This window comes from Rhinatrema bivittatum, chromosome 7, assembly GCF_901001135.1.
Source record: "Rhinatrema bivittatum chromosome 7, aRhiBiv1.1, whole genome shotgun sequence".
Taxonomy (NCBI): domain Eukaryota; kingdom Metazoa; phylum Chordata; class Amphibia; order Gymnophiona; family Rhinatrematidae; genus Rhinatrema; species Rhinatrema bivittatum.
This window is the reverse complement of record NC_042621.1, coordinates 312,560,576-312,583,918: the sequence shown is the minus strand read 5'-3', so window position 1 is coordinate 312,583,918 and position 23,343 is coordinate 312,560,576. Positions and strand designations below refer to the sequence as shown.

General features: G+C 44.4%; 1 protein-coding gene across 5 annotated transcripts in view; it reads left to right on the top strand.

The window, feature by feature from the left end:
- CPXM2 (carboxypeptidase X, M14 family member 2) overlaps positions 1-23,343 on the top strand; it is a 211,417-nt gene that overhangs the window by 134,494 nt on the left and 53,580 nt on the right. For 4 of the 5 annotated variants that reach the window (XM_029610602.1, XM_029610603.1, XM_029610604.1 and 1 more), the window contains 4 exons: positions 3,999-4,087; positions 13,982-14,105; positions 17,655-17,851; positions 21,309-21,488. In XM_029610602.1, the coding sequence (XP_029466462.1) occupies positions 3,999-4,087; positions 13,982-14,105; positions 17,655-17,851; positions 21,309-21,488 (590 nt within the window). The remainder of the gene's footprint in view (positions 1-3,998; positions 4,088-13,981; positions 14,106-17,654; positions 17,852-21,308; positions 21,489-23,343) is intronic. The other variant, XM_029610606.1, reaches the window with a different exon arrangement.

Sequence of the window (23,343 nt, the reverse complement as noted above, 5' to 3'; positions counted from 1 at the left end):
ATTCTGGCTGTGATGGGGAGCCAGTGAAGTTGTTTGAGGATGGGCGTGATGTGTTCTTTTCTGCGGGTTCCGGTTAATATCCTTGCAGCAGCATTTTGAAGTACTTGCAGGGGGGCAAGGCTGTTCTTCGGGAGACCTAAAAGCATAGCATTTGCATAGTCTATTTTAGATAAAATGAGGGCTTGTAGGGCTGTTCTGAAGTCATTGAGGTGTAGAATAGGTCTGAGTTTTTTGAGGGTGTGTAATTTGAAGTAACAGTCTTTGATGGTGGAGGAGATAAATTTCTGTAGGTTGAATTGTGAGTCAAGTGTGACACCTAGGTTTCTTACAAGTTGCGAGAGGACTGGAGGAGAGGGGGGGGGGGAGTTGGCTGAGGGTATGGGTGCGTGGATGATGGCTTGTGGTGAGATGATCATGAGTTCAGTCTTGTTAGGATTTAGGGCTAAGTTGAGTTGAGTGAGTAGACTGTTGATGGAAGAGAGGGCACTGTCCCATCTTTTTAGGGCGTTAGGGATGGAGTCAGTGATAGGGATAAGCATTTGCACATCGTCGGCATAGACGAAGTGCGGGAGGCCGAGAGTTGAGAGTAGCTGGCATAGGGGGAGGAGGTATATGTTGAAGAGTGTGGATGATAAGGAGGAGCCCTGGGGTACACCCCTTGTGATGTCGATTGGCTCGGATTCATGGTTTTCAATCTTTACCTTGTAGTGTCTGTCCTTTATATATGAATTAAACCAGCGAAGAGGGGTCCCAGAGATGCCTATGTCGGCTAGCCTGTCGAGTAATATAGAATGGTTGATAGTGTCGAAGGCTGCGGAAATGTCTAGTAGTGCAAGGATGAATGTATGACCTTTGTCAAAGCCTCTGATGACGAGGTCGGTGAGGGAGAGCAGTAAAGTTTCAGTACTGAAGTGCTTTCTGAAACCGTGTTGTGATGGAAAGAGAATCTGGTGCTGGTCTAAGTAGTTTGACAGTTGGGTATTAACTGTTTTTTCAAGGACTTTGGCAACGAAGGGGAGATTGGAGATGGGTCGGTAGTTGGATAAATCGGAGGGGTCAAGTTTCGGTTTCTTAAGGATGGGTTTTACTATGGCTAATTTGAGTTGGGAAGGAACATCTCCGATGGACATGGAGGTGTTGATAATATCAGCTAGCAGTTGGGAGATGCTATCTGGGATGGTCAGCAGGATTTTGGAGGGGATCATGTCAGAGGGGTGTGTAGCGGGTCGCATTTTCTTGAGTATGGCAGATATTTCAGAGGAGGAGGTACTTTCGAATGCATCCATTTTGTGGTCTATTTCTTTGGGGGTGAATTTGTTAGGTGAAGAGGTAAGGGGAAAGCGGGAGGCAAGGGTAGAGATTTTGTTGTGGAAATATTGAGCAAGCTGGTTGCATTTGGTGCTAGGGTGTCTTGGGAGCTGTTTTGGTGAGGTTAGAAATTATAGAGAAGAGGGCTTTTGGGTTGAATTAATAGTTGTGAATTTTGGTGGCGTAGTAGTCGCATTTGGCTTTGAGAGTGTTGGCTCTATAGTCATGCAGTAGGGTCTTGTAGATGGCAAGTTGCTTAGTAGAAGGATCTTTGCGCCATATTTTTTCTTGTGTTCTGAGATTGTGTTTTTGTAGTTTTAGTTCGGAGGTGTACCAAAAGGTCCATGATGTCCAGCATCATGTCTTCAACAGTGCCCACCCAAAAAATCAATTCTGGATATGCCACTAAATAACAGAATTAGAAAAGGTACAGAGAAGGGCTACCAAAATGATAAAGGGGATGGAACAGCTCCCCTATGAGGAAAGACTGAAGATGTTAGGACTTTTCAGCTTGGAGAAGAGAAAGCTGAGGGGGGATATGATAGAGGTCTATAAAGTAATGAGTGGTGTAGAAAGGGTAAACAGTGAATGGTTTCTTATAGGGATGTGAATCGTTTTTGACGATTTAAAATATCGTCCGATATATTTTAAATCGTCAAAAACCATTAGGGCCACGATACAATACCAATTCCCCCAATTTATCGTCAAAAAATCGTAAATCGGGGGAAGGGGGAGGGCAGGAAAACCGGCACACTAAAACCCCCTAAAACCCACCCCCGACCCTTTAAATTAAATCCCCCACCCTCCCGAACCCCCCCCCCAAATGCCTTAAATTACCCTGGGTAGAGCGGCGGTCCGAAACGGCCTCCTGCTATTGAATCGTGTTGTCTTCAGCCGGCGCCATTTTGCAAAATGGCCGCCGCAAAATGGCGGCGGCCATAGACCAACACGATTCGACTGCAGGAGGTCGTTCCAGACCCCCGCTGGACTTTTGGCAAGTCTTGTGGCGGTCAGGAGGCCCCCCCAAGCTGGCCAAAGGTTCCTGGGGGTCCAGCGGGGGTCTGGGAGCGATTTCCTGCCACGAATCGTTTCCGTACGGAAAATGGCGCCGGCAGGAGATCGACTGCAGGAGGTCGTTCAGCGAGGGTTCCGGACCCCCGCTGGACGACCTCCTGCAGTCGATCTCCTGCCGGCACCATTTTCCGTACGGAAAACGATTCGCGGCAGGAAATCGCTCCCAGACCCCCGCTGGACCCCTCAGGAACTTTTGGCCAGCTTGGGGGGGGCCTCCTGACCCCCACAAGACTTGCCAAAAGTCCAGCGGGGGTCTGGAACGACCTCCTGCAGTCGAATCGTGTTGGTCTATGGCCGCCGCCATTTTGCGGCGGCCATTTTGCAAAATGGCACCGGCTGAAGACAACACGATTCAATAGCAGGAGGCCGTTTCGGACCGCCGCCATTCCGGACCACCGCTGGATCCCCAGGTAACTTAAAGCATTTGGGGGGGGGGGGTTCGGGAGGGTGGGGGATTTAATTTAAAGGGTCGGGGTGGGGTTTAGTGGGTTTTAGTGTGCCGGCTCACGATTTTAACGATTTTCACGATACTTTACCCACCCAAACGGCAACAATACGATTCCCTCCCCCTCCCAGACGAAATCGATCGTTAAGACGATCGAGGACACGATTCACATCTCTAGTTTCTTACCCTTTCTGGTAGAACTAGGACTATGGAATTCTCCAGGAAGCTAATATATAACAAATCAGAGAAAGTATTTTCCCACTCGGCGCACAATTAAACTGCAGCATTTGTTGCCAGAGGATGTGGTGAAAGCAATTAGCATAGCTGGGCTTAAAATAGGTTTAGACAAATTACTGGAGGAAAAGTTCATAAACCAGAATTAGCTATGTAGACTTGGGGAAGCCACTGCTTATTATTGGTTATGACCAAAATTAATTAAATCTATTCTTTGGGATCCTGCCAGGTACTTATAACCAGGATTAGGCACTGTTGAAGACATGATGCTGGACATCATGGACCTTTTGCCTGACCCAGAATGGAATTTGTTATATACATAAGAACATGCCACACTGGGTCAGACCAAGGGTCCATCAAGCCCAGCATCCTGTTTCCAACAGTGGCCAATCCAGGCCATAAGAACCTGGCAATTACCCAAAAAATAACTCTATTTCATGTTACCATTGCTAATGGCAGGGGCTATTTTCTAAGTCAACTTAATTAAAAGCAGGTAATGGACTTCTCCAAGAACTTATCCAATCCTTTTTTAAACACAGCTATACTAACTGCACTAACCACATCTTCTGGCAACAAATTCCAGAGTTTAATTGTGCGTTGAGTGAAAAAGAACTTTCTCCGATTAGTTTTAAATGTGCCCCATGCTAACTTCATGGAGTGCCCCCTAGTCTTTCTACTATCCGAAAGAATAAATAACCGATTCACATCTACCCGTTCTAGACCTCTCATGATTTTAAACACCTCTATCATATCCCCCCTCAGCCGTCTCTTCTCCAAGCTGAAAAGTCCTAACCTCTTTAGTCTTTCCTCATAGGGGAGCTGTTCCATTCCCTTTATCATTTTGGTCGCCCTTCTCTGTACCTTCTCCATCGCAATTATATCTTTTTTGAATAGTTTCATGAGTATTAATATTTACTGTGTTCTATTTTTCCTATAGATCCTATTAACTATTATCATAGACGCAATGAAATGACGACCACAGATAATCTGGATTTTAAGCACCACAACTACAAAGAGATGAGACAGGTAAATGCCCCAGCGTGGGATGTTCTTATTGCAGGCTGTGTGAAAGACTGCATGCAGGAATATTGTGGTAAGTAGAGGAATACCTGGGAAGCGGTGTGGTGCTTTATGTCCGGGATGTCATAGAGTCCAACAGGATAAACATCCTGCACGAGACTAAATGTACAATTGAATCTTTATGGGTAGAAATCCCTCGTGTGTCGGGGAAAAATATAGTGATAGGAGTATACTACCTCCACCTGGTCAAGATGGTGAGACGGACAGTGAAATGCTAAGAGAAATTAGGGAAGCTAACCAAATTGGTAGTGCGGTAATAATGGGAGACATCAATTACCCCAATATTGACTGGGTAAATGTATCATCGGGATAAGCTAGAGTGATAAAGTTCCTGGATGGAATAAATGATAGCTTTATGGAGCAATTGGTTCAGGAACCGACGAGAGAGGGAGCAATTTTAGATCTAATTCTCAGTGGAGAACAGGATTTTGTGAGAGAGGTAACGGTGGTGGGGCCGCTTGGCAATAGTGATCATAATATGATCAAATTTGATTTAACGACTGGAAGGGGGACAGTAAGCAAATTCACAGCTCTCGTGCTAAATTTTCAAAAGGGAAACTTTGATAAAATGAGAAAAATAGAAAAAAACTGAAAGGAGCAGCTACAAAAGGCGTGGTCATTGTTAAAAAATACCATCCTAGAAGCACAGTCCAGATGTATTCCACACATTAAGAAAGGTGGAAAGAAGGCAAAACGATTACCGGCATGGTTAAAAGGGGAGGTGAAAGAAGCTATTTTAGCCAAAAGATCTTCATTCAAAAATTGGAAGAAGGATCCAATAGAAGAAAATAGGATAATGCATAAACTTTGGCAAGTTTGGGGAGGTACCCATACTGGAGAAGGTTTTCATGGGTAAAGACTCAGATGGACTGAACCAAATCACGGTGAACCTAGAAAATGTGGTAGACCTGATTGAAAAACTTAAGAGTAGTAAATCACCTGGACCGGATGGTATACACCCCAGAGTTCTGAAGGAACTAAAAAATGAAATTTCAGATCTATTAGTAAAAATTTGTAACTTATCATTAAAATCATCCATTGTACCTGAAGACTGGAGGATAGCTAATGTAACCCCCATATTTAAAAAGGGCTCCAGGGGCGATCCAGGAAACTACAGACCGGTTAGCCTGACTTCAGTGCCAGGAAAAATAGTGGAAAGTATTCTAAACATCAAAATCACAGAATATATAGAAAGACATGGTTTAATGGAACAAAGTCAGCATGGCTTTTGAAGGAGGAGTTAATAAACATGTGGATAAAGGTGAACCTGTAGATGAAGTGTACTTGGATTTTCAGAAGGTGTTTGACAAAGTTCCTCATGAGAGGCTTCTAGGAAAAATAAAAAGTTATAGGATAGGTGGCGATGTCCTTTCGTGGATTACAAACTGGTTAAAAGATAGGAAACAGAGAGTAGGATTAAATGGACAATTTTCTCAGTGGAAGGGTGTGGGCAGTAGAGTGCCTCAGGGATCTGTATTGGGACCCTTACTTTTCAATATATTTATAAATGATCTGGAAAGAAATACGACAAGTGAGGTAATCAAATTTGCAGATGATACAAAATTGTTCAGAGTAGTTAAATCACAAGCAGATTGTGAAAAATTGCAGGAAGACCTTGTGAGGCTGGAAAATTGGGCATCAAAATGGCAGATGAAATTTAATGTGGACAAGTGCAAGGTGATGCATATAGGGAAAAATAACCCATGCTATAATTACACAATGTTAGGTTCCATATTAGGTGCTACTACCCAAGAAAGAGATCTAGGAGTCATAGTGGATAACACATTGAAATTGTTGGTTCAGTGTGCTGCGGCAGTCAAAAAAGCAAACAGAATGTTGGGAATTATTAGAAAGGGAATGGTGAATAAAACGGAAAATGTCATAATGCCTCTGTATCGCTCCATGGTGAGACCGCACCTTGAATACTGTGTACAATTCTGGTCGCCGCATCTCAAAAAAGAGATAATTGTGATGGAGAAGGTACAGAGAAGGGCTACCAAAATGATAAAGGGAATGGAACAGCTCCCCTATGAGGAAAGACTAAAGAGGTTAGGACTTTTTAGCTTGGAGAAGAGACGGCTGAGGGGGGGATATGATAGAGATGTTTAAAATCATGAGAGGTCTAGAACGGGTAGATGTGAATCGGTTATTTACTCTTTCGGATAGTAGAAAGACTAGGGGGCACTCCATGAAGTTAGCATGGGGCACATTTAAAACTAATAGGAGAAAGTTCTTTTTTACTCAATGCACAATTAAACTCTGGAATTTGTTGCCAGAGAATGTGGTTAGTGCAGTTAGTATAGCTGTGTTTAAAAAAGGATTGGATAAGTTCTTGGAGGAGAAGTCCATTTCCTGCTTTTAATTAAGTTGACTTAATTTTTGGGTACTTGCCAGTTTCTTATGGCCTGGATTGGCCACTGTTGGAAACAGGATGCTGGGCTTGATGGACCCTTGGTCTGACCCAGTATGGCATGTTCTTATGTTCTTATGTTCTTAAGCTCTCGGTGACATCCCCAGCAGCTCAATCCACTGCTGAAGAAATCCATCAATAATGGACTCAGACAAAAGCAATGCTACTCAAAGCGAGTGATCGAGCCAAAAGGTTTTATGAAGCTCATCATTCCAAAGCGCCTATCTTTCAACCTGGTGACAATGTCTGGCTATCCACTAAGCACCTTAGACTGAAGATACCCTCCTCTTGATTTGCTTCTCGCTACGTTGGACCATTTCCAATCCTCCAACGTCTTGGCAATGTTACCTACAGTCTGAAGTTACCACCTGGATTGAATATCCATAACGATTTTCATGTTTCACTTCTGAAACCACTCATCAGTGAATTCTCTTCCAAATCTCAGGAGCAGCCTCGGAGGGAACGGGCAGGGCGCGCAGGGCTCGGCGCTTGCAAGTTGCACAAATGTGCACCTCCTTGCGCGTGTATCTTATAAAATCCGGCGTACTTTTGTTGGCGCCTGGTGTGCGAACTAAAGTACGCGCACTGTGTTTTAAAATGTACCCCATAGTGTTGAACTCAAATATGAATTTCTGTTCAAATCTAAGTAATATATTATTAAAATCTCCCCCTCTCCAATTTACATAAGGTTTTTTAATATACAAAATTTAAAGTCTATAAACTTGTGACCTGTCTCGATACAATGGGCTTCTAAGGGTTTTCCCTTGCTTAGTCTATTAATCGCACTCCTATGTTCTATTATCCTTTTGTTGAATTGTCTGTCTTACCTATATACCACTTATTACAAGGACAAATAGCAGCGTATAGGACCCTGGAACTCTTACAATTGGTGGATCTCTGTAATCTGTAAACCCTATCTGTGGTTCCAATCTTTAAAGCTTTTGAGATTAACAGAACAGACACTGCAAGTGCCACACGGGCCGTGCCCAATCGGTATTTTTTCTTTGGGTGGATCAACTGGTACTGCTGATGGTGATAGAAATTCTTTAAGGTTTCTTTCCCTTTTATTAGCAATCATTACATCTTTACCCTGAAAAGCTGGAAGGACCTGTAGTAGGGATGTGAATCGTTTTTGAATGATTAAAATTATCATCAGATAATTTTAAAATCGTCCTAAATCGTTAGAGTGCACGATACAATACAAATGTCCCCGATTTATCATCAAGGGCATTTGTATTGTATCGTTAAATAGGGCACAGGAATTATTTGGGGGAGGGTGGGAAAACCGGCACACCAAAACAACCTCTAAACCCACCCCGACCCTTTAAAACCAATTTCTTACCCTCCCCCACCCTCCCGAACCCCCCAAAAATGTTGTTACCTGGTGGTCCAGTGGGGGGGGGGGGGGAGTCCCGGCACAATCTCCCGCTCTCGGGCCATCGGCGCCATTTTGGCTGCCTCTAATTAAAATGGCGCCGATAAAAAAAAACAAAAAAAACCCCACCCGACCCTTTAAATCGACCCCCCTTAGCCTCCCCCACCCTCCCGACCCTTTTTTTTTAGGGAGGCCCGCGCCGCTAAAAAAAACCCCCACCCGACCCTTTAAATCGACCCCTCCCAAAACCTTTTAAAATGACCTGGTAGTCCAGGGGGGCCTCGGGGAGAGATCCATGGGGGCCTCGGAGAGAGGAGAGATCCAGGGGGGCCTCGGGGAGAGATTTCCCGTTCCCAGGCATCAGCTGTTCTAAAAAGAAATGGCGCCGATGCCCCTTTGCCCTTACCGTGTGACAGGGTATCCGTGCCATTGGCCGGCCCCTGTCACATGGTAGGAGCACTGGATGGCCGGCGCCATCTTTAAAGATGGCGCTGGCCATCTTTACTCATCAGCCCCTATTATACTATACTCTAAAATAGGGGCCACTATAGCTCCGCCCTTATCTGCTGGTTTTATAACTATGACTTTGTCGTTACTTAAACTAGTGATCGCATCTTTTTCAGATTTGGAAATATTGTGTTTATATCTAAATTTGTTCTCTTTCTTTGTGATATCCTTCAATATTAATTTTTCAAATGTGTGAATTATCGGATTAGGAGGTCCGTCAGGCATCCATTTGCTAACCGGTTTCACTACTGAATGCTCTGTCGTTAACGGTTTAGTGGAGAAAATATCAATAATTTTGAGTTTTCTAGTAAATTTAAAAAGTTCTACTCTAGTCTTAAAGGCATTGTAAGTGCTTGTTGGAACAGAGGATAAACCTTTGTTAAGAACTGCTAATTCATCAGAATTTAAAATTTTGCTTGATATATTAACCACTCGACTGCCTTCGTTCAGACTGTTTTCTAATATCGGATGTAGTCCCCTCTCCCCCTTATCGGTGGTATTTCCCATTTTTTCTCCTGTGCTGTTGTTTTCATGGTGTCTTTTTTCCATAATTTTCCCAATTGAAAAACCTGATAAACCGGTCTAGGCTCTGTCAGGTCTTTCTGCACTGGATCAAAAAGTGATGCGGAGGGGTCAGTATTATCATCATTCTCACTCCTAATGCGTTTGGCTCCCCTATCTATGTTGGGACTAGTGTTTTGTCTTGTTCCTGCATGATATTGTTGTGCATCCTTGGAGTTATTGGGAATTGGTTGTGCTGTCACTGACTTTTGTATCTGTTTAAATTTGTTGTTATTGAATTTCTCTGATCTGTGCCATGGGTATACACTGTGGGGTAGATTTTTTAAAAAAGCGCGTTCGTGTACTTTTGTTTACGCACCAGGCGCAAACAAAAGTACGCTGGATTTTATAAGATACGCGCGTATCTTCTAAAATCCTGGATCGGCGCGCGCAAGGCTGCCGATTTTGGGCAGCTGGCGCGCGCTGAGCTGCGCAGCCTGTCACCGTTCCCTCCGAGGCCGCTCCGAAATCGGAGCGGCCTCGGAGGGAACTTTCTTTCGCCCTCCCCTCATCTTCCCCTCCCTTCCCCTACCTAACCCACCCCCCGGCCCTATCTAAACCCCCCCCCCTACCTTTATCCACGGATTTACGCCTCCCAGAGGGAGACGTAAATCCACGCGCGCCAGCGGGCTGCTGGTGCGCCGAGACTCGACCCGGGGGCGGTTCCGGAGGGCGTGGCCACGTCCCGAAACCACACCCCCGGTCCCGCCCCTGAAATGCCGTGCCCCGCCCCCGAAACACTGCGTCATCAGGTCCCGCCCCCTCGACACGCCCCCCTTCCAAAAACCCCGGGACCTACGCGCGTCCTGGGGCTTTGCGCGCACCGGCGGCCTATGGAAAATAGGTGCGCCGGCGCACAAGGCCCTGCTCGCATAAATCCGCCCGGATTTACACGAGCAGGGCCTTGTGCGCCGGCTTTTAAAATCCGCCCATGTGATTCTTATAATCATTCTCATCTCTTTAACATTTTTCATATTTGGTCCTCTTAAGATCCTTGGTGAATTTATCTAAATTGATTTTGTAGTCCTCATAAATCATATCGAAACATAAGTCCTTGTCTTTCAAAAATTGTAACTGTGCATCCAATTCTTCCTTCAATTTTTCTTCTCTTCTCTGAGCTGTCTTGATTATCAAGATCATAAGATCCAAGGAGCATTTGTTAAGCATTGCCTCTCAATTATTCATGAAGACGCTATCATCTTGATACATGCTTGGAGGCTTATTGACTCTTAATCCTCTTGGTATTCTCTTATATCTGCAGTAGTCCAACATGGTGGAGGCATGTAGCGCTCTCCTAACCACTCCTTTATTGAAATTAATTGCATCTTCCCACCTCTTCAAAAAGTCATCAAAGACTTCATTGTCTTTAAAAAAGGGTTCTGATGGAAGTAATACATTTAATGTGCCGTCTGTGTAGCTCAGAATGTCCTTCCACGGTGAGAAGGACATATCCGATAACAGGGATGGACCCAGAAAACAAATCGGAAGCCAATCCAGTTGACTGTATAGCAAAAAAGTGATGGAGATCGGTGTATATATATGCCCTTTATTTGAAATTAGCTCGACTCTGGCCAAGTTTCGCTCTATAACCAAGAACTGCCTCAGGGGCAACTAGAAACAAATATATTACAATTAAAAACACATACACATAAGAACATAAGAAAATGCCATACTGGGTCAGAGCAAGGGTCCATCAAGCCCAGCATCCTGTTTCCAACAGTGGCCAATCCAGGCCATAAGAACCTGGCAAGTACCCAAAAACTAAGTCTATTCCATGTAACCATTGCTAATGGCAGTGGCTCATAAAATAACATAAATTAAAAAAAACATGAAAACATGTACAATGTCAGAAAATAAAGAGCCCTGTGATGCGTGACAAACATAATGGTATACAAAAAACAAGATGGTGCATAGGAAAACAGAAAAAGATACATACTAGAGTGCATATATACACCGTCTGGATTAGACCCACATTGTAAATTAGAATGGAAACAGAGAGGGTGGCTTGGTGTGATGTAGAACATATGATTAAAAATCGTGATAGTGTGATCCGACCAAACAAAATTAAGTTCTATGAAAAATAATAATTAAAAGGAAAAAAAGAATTTTATTAAAAGCTCACTGCACATTTAGCAGGGCTTATCACGTGCTGACAGATAGGTGTTATTCTATTGCCGTATCCACTTTTATAATGACTCCAGTCTTATTCTGAATAAATTAAAAATTAAAAAATGAAAGGTTAAAAAATAAAAAATATATAAAAATTAAAATAAAACACTACAGATAGGAAGATGTTCAGTAGTGTAAAACTACAAAAATGATTAAACTTACTTAAAAAACAAAAAATACAAAATAAAATAACTAAATAGAAGGGGGGGGGGAATGAATAATGAACCTGTTAATGCGCACTTCAGTATACTGCAGCAAGTGATTATACAGTGCGGTGTTGGATTTAAATGCCCCCTAGTGCATTGGTTCTTTTAAATGAATCTGATCATTGAATCCTGCCAAAAAATAGCAAAATGGCTGTAATGTGTATATATAGGGTACAGTTTGACTTAAAAATATATCCAAAGTAAATGTCTCTTGCATGTTGGCTATATAAATTGACACGGATGTGAACATCCGAGACGCCAAAGTAAAAGAAAGTAAAATGAGCTTATATTTTAAAATGTTGTTCGAGGACTGTAGTGACAGCTTGTTAGATTGTGTACATGTTAAACTACAATTCTAGCATTTGCTGAGTTCACTGTCGCTCAACCGTACATTACCTCACCCGGGTGTACCGCTTTTAGTAAAAAAAGGGAGGGAGGCGAGTGTGGTTACTTAAAAACACAAATTAAAGATTCAGGTGCACTGAACACAATTTAAAAACTGCTTATACACATAGCGGCTCATTAGAAGGACTCTGGCGTCCAAAGTTAAAATTCTGAGTGTGCTGTATACAATATAAACATCGCTTATTCATATACCGGCTCTTTAAAAGGAGGAGAAGTGAGCTGAATTACTTAAAAAATGCTGGCGTCCAAAATTAAAATGCTGGGTGCGCTGAATACAATATAAAAACTATTTAGACACATACCTGTAGCTTGTGTTTTGACCGATTTCAGCCGCTAGAAAACAGAATATTTATGCAAAACCCCGCGATGTTTCGAATTTTGGCGCCAAAAAATGAAATCGGAGAACGCGACTATTCTCTATTATATTAAGAATAGAATATGTATTAAAATATAGCCGGCATGGAAACAAGGCTGAAAAATAGTTTTAAATAAATATGAACAACATGCTAAACAATTAGGTGAACGTGACAGAGTGTGACTTCTACACATAAAGCTGTGTATCTAAGAAAAAATATCCTTAAAAAACTGGCGCCAAAAGATAATATCAGACACTTGGACTACTTTTCTAATTATTGGAACCTCACTGTTGGGGTGCCCTAATTCTAATGCATCATTAGTATCCTTTGAAGATATCTCTCTCCGAACCATGCGCTGCTGAGCGACTGTCGGCTTTCCCCTCTGTTCTAGTTTAAAAGCTGCTCTATCTCTTTTTTAAAGGTTAGCGCCAGCAGTCTGGTTCCACCCTGGTTAAGGTGGAGCCCATCCCTTCAGAAGAGACTCCCCCTTCCCCAAAAGGTTCCCCAGTTCCTAACAAAACTGAATCCCTCTTCCTTGCACCATCGTCTCATCCACGCATTGAGACTCCGGAGCTCTGCCTGCCTCTGGGGACCTGCACGTGAAACAGGGAGCATTTCAGAGAATGCCACCCTGGAGGTTCTGGATTTAAGTTTTCTACCTAAGAGCCTAAATTTGGCTTCCAGAACCTCCCTCCCACATTTTCCTATGTCGTTGGTGCCCACATGTACCACGACAGCCGGCTCCTCCCCAGCACTGTCTAAAATCCTATCTAGGTGACGTTTGTGTGTGAGGGAAGCTTGCACTGCTGCTCCCTGTGCTGTACCTGTGCTGTGGTGGAGCTATGTGTGTCTGTGTGTGTGAAGCTTTCTTTCTGTGCTGGGGGGGGGGGGCATTGTGTGTGTGTGTGTGTGGGGGGGGGGGGGAGGGGAGGAAGTTTTTACCTTGCTGCCTGTGCTGTTTCTTTTCTGTGGTGGGGCAATGTGTGTTTGTTTGTGTGTGTGTGATGTTTGCACTGCTGATGACTGTGCTGTTCCTATGCTGTGTTAGAGCAGTGTGTGTGTGTGTGTGAGAAGCTTGCATTGCAGCTGCCTGTGCTGTGGTGGGACTGTGTGTGTGTGTTTGTGTGGTAACTTTGCACTGCTGCTGATTGCTGTTCCTGTGCTCTGGTAGAGCAGTTTGTGTGTATGTGTGTGTGTGTGTGTGAATGTGTGCGTTTATGTGTGTGAAGCTTGCACTGCTGCTGCCTGTGCTGTGGTGGGGCTGTGTGTGTGTTTGTGTTTGTGTGGTAACTTTGCACTGCTGCTGATTGCTATTCCTGTGCTCTGGTAGAGCAGTTTGTGTGTGTGTGTGTGTGTGTGTGTGTGTGTGTATGTGTGCGTTTATGTGTGTGAAGCTTGCACTGCTGCTGCCTGTGCTGTGTGTGTGTTTGAGGAGATTTCAGAATCAGGAAATTGAATCTGGATTACCTCTGGGCTTGTGATGGTCTCAGTTTCTGGGGTTTTGGATGTTTCTATGGGGCTGATTTGGATACAGAAGCAGAATGAGCGGTACCTTAGGCTAGATTTAAGCCACCTGTAGCTGTGCTTTGCATTAGCCATCTATGACCCTAACTTGGCAAAACGTTTGTGTGTATGGGATGAAAGCTTATCAGGCCCTACGGTAGCTGGATGCTGCTGAAATTCAGTGCTTGCCTGACCCTTGCCCACAAATTGAGTGGCTGGAAATTCTCAGTGTCCCTCTGACTCTCACCCCCTGTCTTATTCTTTTACTTTAGTCTCCGTTTATGCATTTTTCTGCTTGTTTCCTTTGTCTCATTGGTCTAAGGACTTTGTTCTGTTTTTCGTTTGCAGTTGATGAAGGTTGTGAATGAGATGTGTCCAGACATTACCAGGGTGTATAATATTGGGAAGAGTCAGCAGGGGCTGAAGTTATACGCCATGGAGATCTCCGATCATCCTGGGGAGCACCAGGCTGGTGCGTATGTCCTATTGCTCTCCCTTTCACCTCTCCCGAGTCCGCAGTGTGAGCAGGGATGGGAGCGGGATACATGTTTCTTGATGAAGTCACCTAGGAAAAGTTTACTTACAGGTCAATCCAGTAAAGTGCGGCCGCGTTTACCCTGCTCCTAACCCGCTTTCTGGCCGCGTTAGCCCTTTCTGCGATCCACAATCCACAATCCCCTTTAACCTACTCCTACCGCGTCCTAAAATCCCCGGGCAACCGCTTCCGCCCGCGGCATGTATATTACATGTAAACGAGCGAATTAGCTATTCCCTACCATCCAGTAACGCGCGCCCCGACTATCACTTTTTTACCCTGCCATTTTGCCGCGCGTTTAACCTGCTAACTTACCACCTACCCTTACCCCTGCGTTAGAGGCAGGGGTAAGGGTAGGCGGCAAACTTTCCCCCAGCCCCCGCTCACCTGCCCTGGCCTCATCCATGGGTGCTGGTCTCCGGGGCAGCCCCAGTCCTCTCCCCTCCTCCCAAAGCAACGAAAGCGGAAAAAATTGAAAAAGCGAAAAAAAGAGAGAGAGGGGAGAGAGGACGGGCAACCCTACGCTCGGGATTGCCAGTCTTGTCTCCCCTCCTCCCGAAGCAAGGCGTGAAAAGCAGCCTTGCTCTGAGAGGAGGGGAGAGAGGACTGGCAGTGTAAAGCAACGAAGCGACTTACTTTTTTTGCAGCCCTCCTCCGGAGACGGACATCGGCAAGGACGACCGCGGCTCCCCTGCCTCCAGCTGCCCGCGAAGATGGACGCCTGCACGGGCGAAAGCGGCCCCTGTTCGTGCAATTGGGCCGCTCAAGGCGTGACGTCACGACGTTTGGCGTCACGGCATGTGACGTCACGTCTTGAGCGGCCCAATTGCACGAACAGGGGCCGCTTTCGCCCGTGCAGGCGTCCATCTTCATCGGGAGGCAGGGGAGCCGATGCCTGTCTTCGGAGGAGGGCTGCGAAAAAGTAAGTCGTTGCTTTACACTTCCAGTCCTCTCTCCCCTCCTCCCGGAGCAAGGCTGCTTTTCATGCCTTGCTTCGGGAGGAGGGGAGAGAGGGCGGACAATCCCGAGCGTAGGATTGCCCGTCCTCTCTCCCCTCTCTCTTGCTACTTTTTTTTTTTTTAGATTTTTTCCGCTTTCGTTGCTTCGGGAGGAGGGGAGAGAGGGCGGACAATCCCGAGCGTCGGAGAACCGTCCACTTCCTGGTACCTGTCATTTCAAATGTCATTTGAAATGACAGATACCAGCGTGGCCGTGAAGCGTTAGGCCAGCGCACCCAGGATACTGTATAGCGCTCTATACAGTAAAACGGGTTGCGCGGGCCTAACGCTTCATGGACGCTTCTTAGACGCAGCTTGCATTTGCAAGCTATTTACACACAGGATCGAGTGGTAGGTGAGCTGCACTGTGAGTGCGGCAACCGCGGGTGCGCCGGGCACTAACGCAGCTCTTCCTACCGCTCGTTACTGGATAGACCTGTTAGGGAATAGCCACTGCTATTAATTGCATCAGTAGCATGGGATCTTCTTAGTTTTTGGGTACTTGCCAGGTTCTTCTGGCCTGGAATGGCCTCTGTTGGAAACAGGATGCTGGGTTGATGGACCCTTGGTCTGACCCAGCATGGCATGTTCTTATGTTCTTATGTTCTTAAATATTAAAAGCCTGGCGTGTGTAAAACATGGGGGTTAAGCCCGTGGCTGTGCTGTGCGGCACCGAGCGCACCTTAAAAGCTGCCCGGCCATGTTCATATCTCCCGATACGTGCAGAAGAGCCCGGCTCTGTGACAGGGGCGGGCATCGCAAGGTGAAGTTAGTTTTGAAACAAACAAAAAATCTAAGAGGGGGGTTAGGGGTCAGGGAGGAGAGGGGAAGAGGTAGGGAGGGTATTTAGGGGGATAGGGAAGTTCCCTCCCAGTCTGCTCTTTAATTGGAGTGGACTGGGATGGAACTGGGAAAGGCTTACACGCGTCACTGTGAGTATTTCTAAAAAATCCCCCCCCCCACTCGTGCAACTCGTCACCCGTGTGCAGTTGCGTGCACAGATACAAAACCGTGCACACATGTGTGTGCGGGCATTGGATTTTATAATATGTGCGAGGCACTGCACGCGTGTTATAAAATCGGCGTGACCATTTGCGCATGCACAAGGACACCCACACGTTTTTAAAAAATCTACCTTTAAGTGTTTTATTGTATTCATTTAAAATATTTGTTCAATGCTATGCGGATGACGTAGTAGAAGAGGATGTGACTATAGCCATTTCACAGATATCTGAACGTGTAATTGTCATTATGAAATGGGTGAATGTTAATGCCATAGTATTGCATTTTTCTGAAACCAAGGCACTATTGATTTCAAGGTGACCTAGACCAGTGCCTATGAATCCTATGCTAATAGATGGGGAACACTTTGTGATCATGGAGCAAATAAGAAATCTGGGTGTCTATTTTCATAGCTCCTTAAAGTTTGCTCTGCAGTTGGACCTCTCAGATTTCAGGAGAATAGTTCAAGCCTTTGCTAGAACAGCAATAGACCACTGGAATGGTTTATTTGTTCCTCTGCTGAAGAATCATTTGCAGGTGCATCAAATGCTGGAAAACTCTGCAGCACCTTTCATGGTGAAGATGGACCCATTCCAACTAATGAGCCCTGGTTGCAATAACTACATTATTACCTGTTGCACAGAGAATTTCTGAAGTCTAATAGCCTGCTTTATTTAAGAAAAATGTTTACATTATATAATCCTCCCAGAAATTTACAATCACTTGGCATTTAGAGGAGGAAGGAGCAAGTGCAGCTCAGCTACAGGAGATAGGAAATCGAGCTCCAAGATTTGGTGCAATTATAATGAGGAATGAATTGTCTGCAGAGTTGAGGCACATGTAGGATATCAAAATGTTTAGGACAGAGCTTAAAGCTCAGTGCACCGTATTGCATCGGCCCCAAGAATCACTAAGAAGTGTATTTATTCTGCAGAGGGGGTTAGTTCTGAAAAGATGAGTTTTTAAAGTGGATTAGAATAAGGCCAGAGAGGGAGCATGGCACACGGGCTCAGGAAGCGAGTTCCAGGCGCACGGCACAGCGAGGTGGAAAGCACGGAGTCAGGGGACGAGAGCACTACTGCTTGCCCAAATCTGAAGTGGGCGTGCATGAAGCCAGTGCTTCCTGTGAAATTATCTGCACTGTACCTTCATCCTCTCCCGCTGCCTGTGGCAGGCAAAAGCAGAGTTTTCTTACCCGCATTCAGTCAGAAGGCTGAAGGGTAAAGAGCTGGTGGTTTCCATGGGATGGTCAGAATCTTCTCTTCTCATATTTATAACCTGAAGCCAGCGTACAATATGTGAGGACCTTCTCGGGGGTGGGGAGACAGCCTCATGCCGGTGGGTGAAGACGGGACCCCAGTGGGCTGATTTGTCCCCGGTGCATCAGCCCTGCATTTGAAGTTACTCTGAGAGAAAGAGTGAGAAGCACAGAAGCCACCTAGCAGAATAATTTGCCGGAGTCTTCTGCTTTGTTTCTTTCTGTTAGGAGAGCCGGAGTTCCGCTACATGGCCGGGGCTCATGGGAATGAGGTACTGGGTCGGGAGCTGCTACTCCTGCTTATGCAGTTTCTGTGCCAGGAGTACCTTGCAGGCAATCCACGAATTCGGCATCTCATTAGGGAGACACGAATCCACTTACTGCCTTCCATCAACCCTGACGGCTACGACAAGGCATATGAGATAGTGAGTATCTGTGATCCCACTGCAGCCACCTGCAGATGTGCACATTGATAAGAGCAGTCCTGACATGGGAGTATGGTTAATTTATTTAAATGTGTATATTCTGCCCTACTGTGTAACTTTACTTCTGCTATGGATGGTTTGTAAGTATTAAAATAAAAAAACTAGGTGTGTCCTTATAAAATTGTGTGCACATGTATACGTGTACAGATGATTTTATATCATACGCGCATTTACACGTGTATGTTATAAAATGGCTGGCATACATGTTTGAAAGTTACAGTCCCCATTTATTGTTTATCCAAGAAATCCTTTTGTCTGGAAAAAGAGAGAATTACCATTTTACCAAGCTTCATGTAGAGTCATAAAGCAGGATGGCAACTTCTGGATGCTGAGAAGAGGAAAACTGCTGTCAAATTGGCCCTGATATATATCAGCTTGCTGGCAAGAGAGCGGGCCCTGTCTACAGATCTCTACCAGGCCCGGGGCAGCTCTTCCAGTGCAGACAGGCAAGGCTGAATATACATGAATACATTTAGATGGGTGTACATGTACGTGCATATTTTAGGATTTTATATTGCACATCGTATCGGTTTACATGTAACTTGCAACTTGAAACCAGGACAGCTGCCACAGTGGCAGATGCCTTTACAATGAACAATATAACTACAGGAGGATTTTAAATTAGATTAACTGAGTGACAGGATAACTGGGTTGGTGAATGATAAGAACATATAAACTGAGAAAAAATCAAATAAGAATAATCAAAAAACAGGGTAAGAATAATTAAGAGCGGTGAAAAAAAATTCTAATTACACTCTATACAGGGAGGTTAATCGGCATGGAGAATAACCTGAAAGGAGGATTTAAGGGGGGGAGAAGGAGGAGGAGAAGGGGTGAAGTGGGAAGCAGGCTAAGGGTTAAAACAATAAAACGGGGAGAACAGAAGGGGGATGAACTGCAAAACAGGGGAGATATTTACATATAATTAAGAGAGTGTAGGAATAATAAAAAGATTACAGGTATTCAGCGTATATAAAATCAAGAGTGTTAGCTGGACTGGGGAAAAAATAGAACATTAATCAGAAGTGTGGGTAGCGTTTGAGGGAAAGGCCTGTAGGAGCAGCCAGGTTTTTAGTTTTTTTTTAAATTTAGGAGTAGAGGTTTCGGGACGTAGATCTGGGGGCATGGAGTTCCAGAGAGTGGGGCCAGCCAGAGAAAAGGCTCTCTTGGTGGTGGAGGTGAGCTTGGTGGATTTAATCGATGGAAGGCAGAGTGTTCCTTGATGGGTGGAACGGGTTGGTCTGGTGGAGGTGTGCGGAAGGAGAGGACGGTTGATCCAGTGGGAGTTGTCATTAATGATGCTTTTATGAATGAGGGATAGGGTTTTGTAAAGGATTCACGATTTAATTGGAAGCCAGTGTAGCTCCATGAGTATTGGGGTAATATGGTCTCTACTTTTGGAGTTTGTGAGGATGTGTGCTGCGGCATTTTGTAGGAGTTGCAAGAGCTTGGTGTAGGAGGAAGGGAGGCCAATAAGAAGGGCATTACAATAGTCTATTTTCGAAAAAATGATAGACTGTAGGACAGTGCGAAAGTCAGAGAAGTATAGCAGAGGTCGGAGTTTTTTGATGGTTTGCAGCTTGAAATAGCAATTACTGAGAATAGATTTGATGAAGGGTTTTAGGTTGAGCTGATTGTCAATTTGGACACCCAGGTTCCGTGTATGGGTGGGGAAGATAGTGGAGGAATGGAAGGAAAAGGCCGTTTAGAGGAGATAATGAGGAGTTCAGTTTTTTGTGGGTTGAGGGCAAGGTGCATGTCGGTGAGTAGTTGGTTGATCGAGGTGAGGCATGATTCCCAGTTATGGAGGGTGGTTTGGATGGAGTTTGTAAAGGGGAAAAGACGTCATATGAGACATGGGAAAGGGGAAAATGGCCATATGAGACATGGTAATCACAAATTGAGAGAGTACGGACTCCCTACTCTTCACATCACAACGTACATAGGGAACCCTATGAGTTTATTTTTTATATATAGCATTAACACTCACCATTTACTGTAATCTTATAACAATTTTGTTATCAATATTACTTGTATGCATTATGTTAATGACTGTTAATAAGTAGTAATATTGATAACAAAATTGTTATAAGATTACAGTAAATGGTGAGTGTTAATGCTATATATAAAAAATAAACTCATAGGGTTCCCTATGTACGTTGTCATTTGAGACATGGCCATTTTATAACACATGTGCCTATATGCATGCATGATATAAGATCGGCTGTACATGCATACATGAACACACAGTTTTATATGGACGTGAGGTGTGCATGTGCGTGTGGAAACGCCGGCTCTACCGCAGTGAGGGGGAGTTTATTAGATACGCATGCTGACTCAATAGCCCTTTCTCCAAGTTCACTCTTAGATCTCCCAGTTAATGGATTGGATATCTTAACCCCCTGTTATTTAGCCTCCTTTTTAACATTTTACTCTCGACTCCAAAACTCCGCTGCCTCGCCTAGTTTTTCCAATTTTAATACTTACACGCCGTGCACAGCAGAAGTAAAGTTATACAGTAGGGGACCCTGGTGTGCATTGCGCATGTAAATACATTCGCACACATTTCAAAGTAACTTCCGGAAATGCTCATGTCCCACACAGGCTCCGCACAGACCACGCCCACGTCTCATCCCTTTGTAAACGTTTTTGATTTGTGCGGCGTGCGCTGGCCCGAGACTCGTGCAGATCCCTTCACTTTGGCATGCGCAGGGCATTTAAAATCGACCTTTTAGCATTTTAAGATGAAATTCAAATGGTAGGTTTTGTTGTTCTAACTTATTACTTGGTTTTACTTCTTTCTTATCCTGGCATCTCTCTTCTTCATTCTGTTAGTTTTACATTTTTTCTATGAAGTGTTGTCTTTTTTAATTTGTATCGTGTGCACTGTATTATTCCTTTGTTAATGATTACCTGCAAAGAAAGACATTTTATTAAATGAAATAACGTAGACTAATGAGTGAGCCAGATTGTCGGTGGCGGTACTGAGCTTATCTGACTGAGGCTGAAGGGGCTATTAATTATTTGTATCACTTCATGTATGTTTCGCTGGCCAAAAGAAAAACTTCTGTAGGGAATTAAGAGCAAACAGTAAGAGAAAGTGCAACCTGAGGGCAATCCCAAAAGTGCTTTCCACCTGGAAATGAGCTTTTCCACCTGCTTCAGAGGTATTCCTAGGGTAGGATTAGGTCAGCAAGGCACTTACTTGGCCACTTTCCAATAATCAAAACTTCCTCCATGCGTTTCCTAAAAATGCAAGCGCAAAATTGTGAGAGCAATCAGTGGAAATGGGATCTTGTGAGTTCTGTGGGCCAAGGTTTGCTAGAGCTCCTCGCATCCCCACCTGCAGCCACATAAACTCTGGGACTCAGACCTTCTTCTGTCTTTCTCCCCACAGGGGTCGGAGCTGGGAGGCTGGTCCTTAGGGAGATGGACCCAGGATGGAATTGATATCAATAACAACTTCCCTGATCTGAACACCCTGCTGTGGAATGCCGAGGATCGCAAAATGGTTCCAAGCAAAGTCCCAAATCATTACATTCCCATTCCTAAATGGTATCTTTCGGAGAATGCCACGGTGAGACCCTTTCCACTGCTAAAATATGAAGTCACTGTGAAACTCCAACGGGGTAGACTGAGGAGGAATGTCAGGAGGGGTGCGGATGTCCTGGTTTGGCCTCTGTTGGAAACAGGATGCTGGGCTTGATGGTCCCTTGGTCTGACCCAGCATGGCAATTTCTTATGTTCTTATAAACTAGGGAAACATACATGAAAGAGAAAAAGAAAAACAAGCAATTCTGGCAATTCTAGACACACATGGAGAGAGAAGGCAGATGTATGTTGTGGATGCATGTGAAAGCATGCTAGGTTATTAGTGAGTTAAGTACAGGGAGAGAGAGAGAGAGTGTGGATGTATTGTATGTTTTGGATGCGAGTGAAACAATGCTGGGGTACTGGTGATTTGGGTACATGGAGTGAGAGTGTGGAAGTAGTATATTTAAGGATGCATGTGAAAGTGTGTTGGGATATTAGTGATTTGAGTACATGAAGAGAGAGTGTAGATGTGTTATATGTTTATGGATGCATGTGAAAGCAAGTTGGGGTTTTAGTGATTTGGGTACATGGAGAGAGAGGGTGAATGTATGTTATGGATGCATGTAAAATCGTGCTGAGCTATTAGTGATTTGGGTACATGGAGAAAGAGGGTGAATGTATGTTATGGATGCATGTAAAATCGTGCTCGGGTATTAGCGAGTTGGGTACATGGAGAAAGAGGGTGAATGTAAACCGGCATGATGTGTTTCACGAATGTCGTAAACCGGCATGTTGTGTTTCACGAATGTCGGTAAATAAAAGTTAATAAATAAATAAATAAATAAATAAATGTATGTTATGGATGCATGTAAAATCGTGCTCGGGTATTAGCGATTTGGGTACATGGAGAGAGAGGGTGAATGTATGTTATGGATGCATGTAAAATCATGCTCGGGTATTAGCGATTTGGGTACATGGAGAGAGAGGGTGAATGTATGTTATGGATGCATGTAAAATCGTGCTCGGGTATTAGCGATTTGGGTACATGGAGAGAGAGGGTGAATGTATGTTATGGATGCATGTAAAATCGTGCTGAGCTATTAGTGATTTGGGTACATGGAGAGAGAGGGTGAATGTATGTTATTGATGCATGTAAAATCGTGCTGAGGTATTAGTGAGTTGGGTACGTGGAGAGAGGAGGAGGATGTATATTCTGGATGCATTTGAAAGCATGTTGGAGTATTAGAGAACATAGATGCACGTGAAAGCATGCTGGGGACTCTTCATGATTTGGTGCATGGAGCAAATGGGCAGATGTATGTTGTGGATGCATGTGAAAGTGTGCTGGGTTATTAGTGATTTGGGTACGTGGAGAAAGAGGGTGAATGTATGCTATGGATGCATGTAAAATCGTGCTGGATATTAGTGATTTGGGCACATGGAGAGAGAGGGTGAATGTATGTTATGGATGCATGTAAAATCGTGCTCGGGTATTAGTGATTTGGGTACATGGAGAGAGAGGGTGAATATATGTTGTGGATTTCATGTGGAAGCGTGCTTGTTATTAGTGAGTTGGGTGCATGGAGAGAGAAGGTGAAAGTATATCATGGATGCATGTGGTATCGAGGTGGGGTATTAATGAACTGGATACATGAACAAAGATGCTGTATGTATTTTGTAGATGCATGTGAAAGCCTGCTGGGATTTTAGAAATTTGGGTACATGGAGAAAGAGGGTAGATGTATGTTGTGAATGTATGTGAAAGCATACTGGGATTTTAGTGATTTGGGTGCATGGAGAAAGAGGGTGAATGTATTGTTTGGATGCATGTAAAAGCATACTGAGGTATTAGTGATTTGAGTACATAGATGTATGTATGTATGATCAAGGGGTTAAAA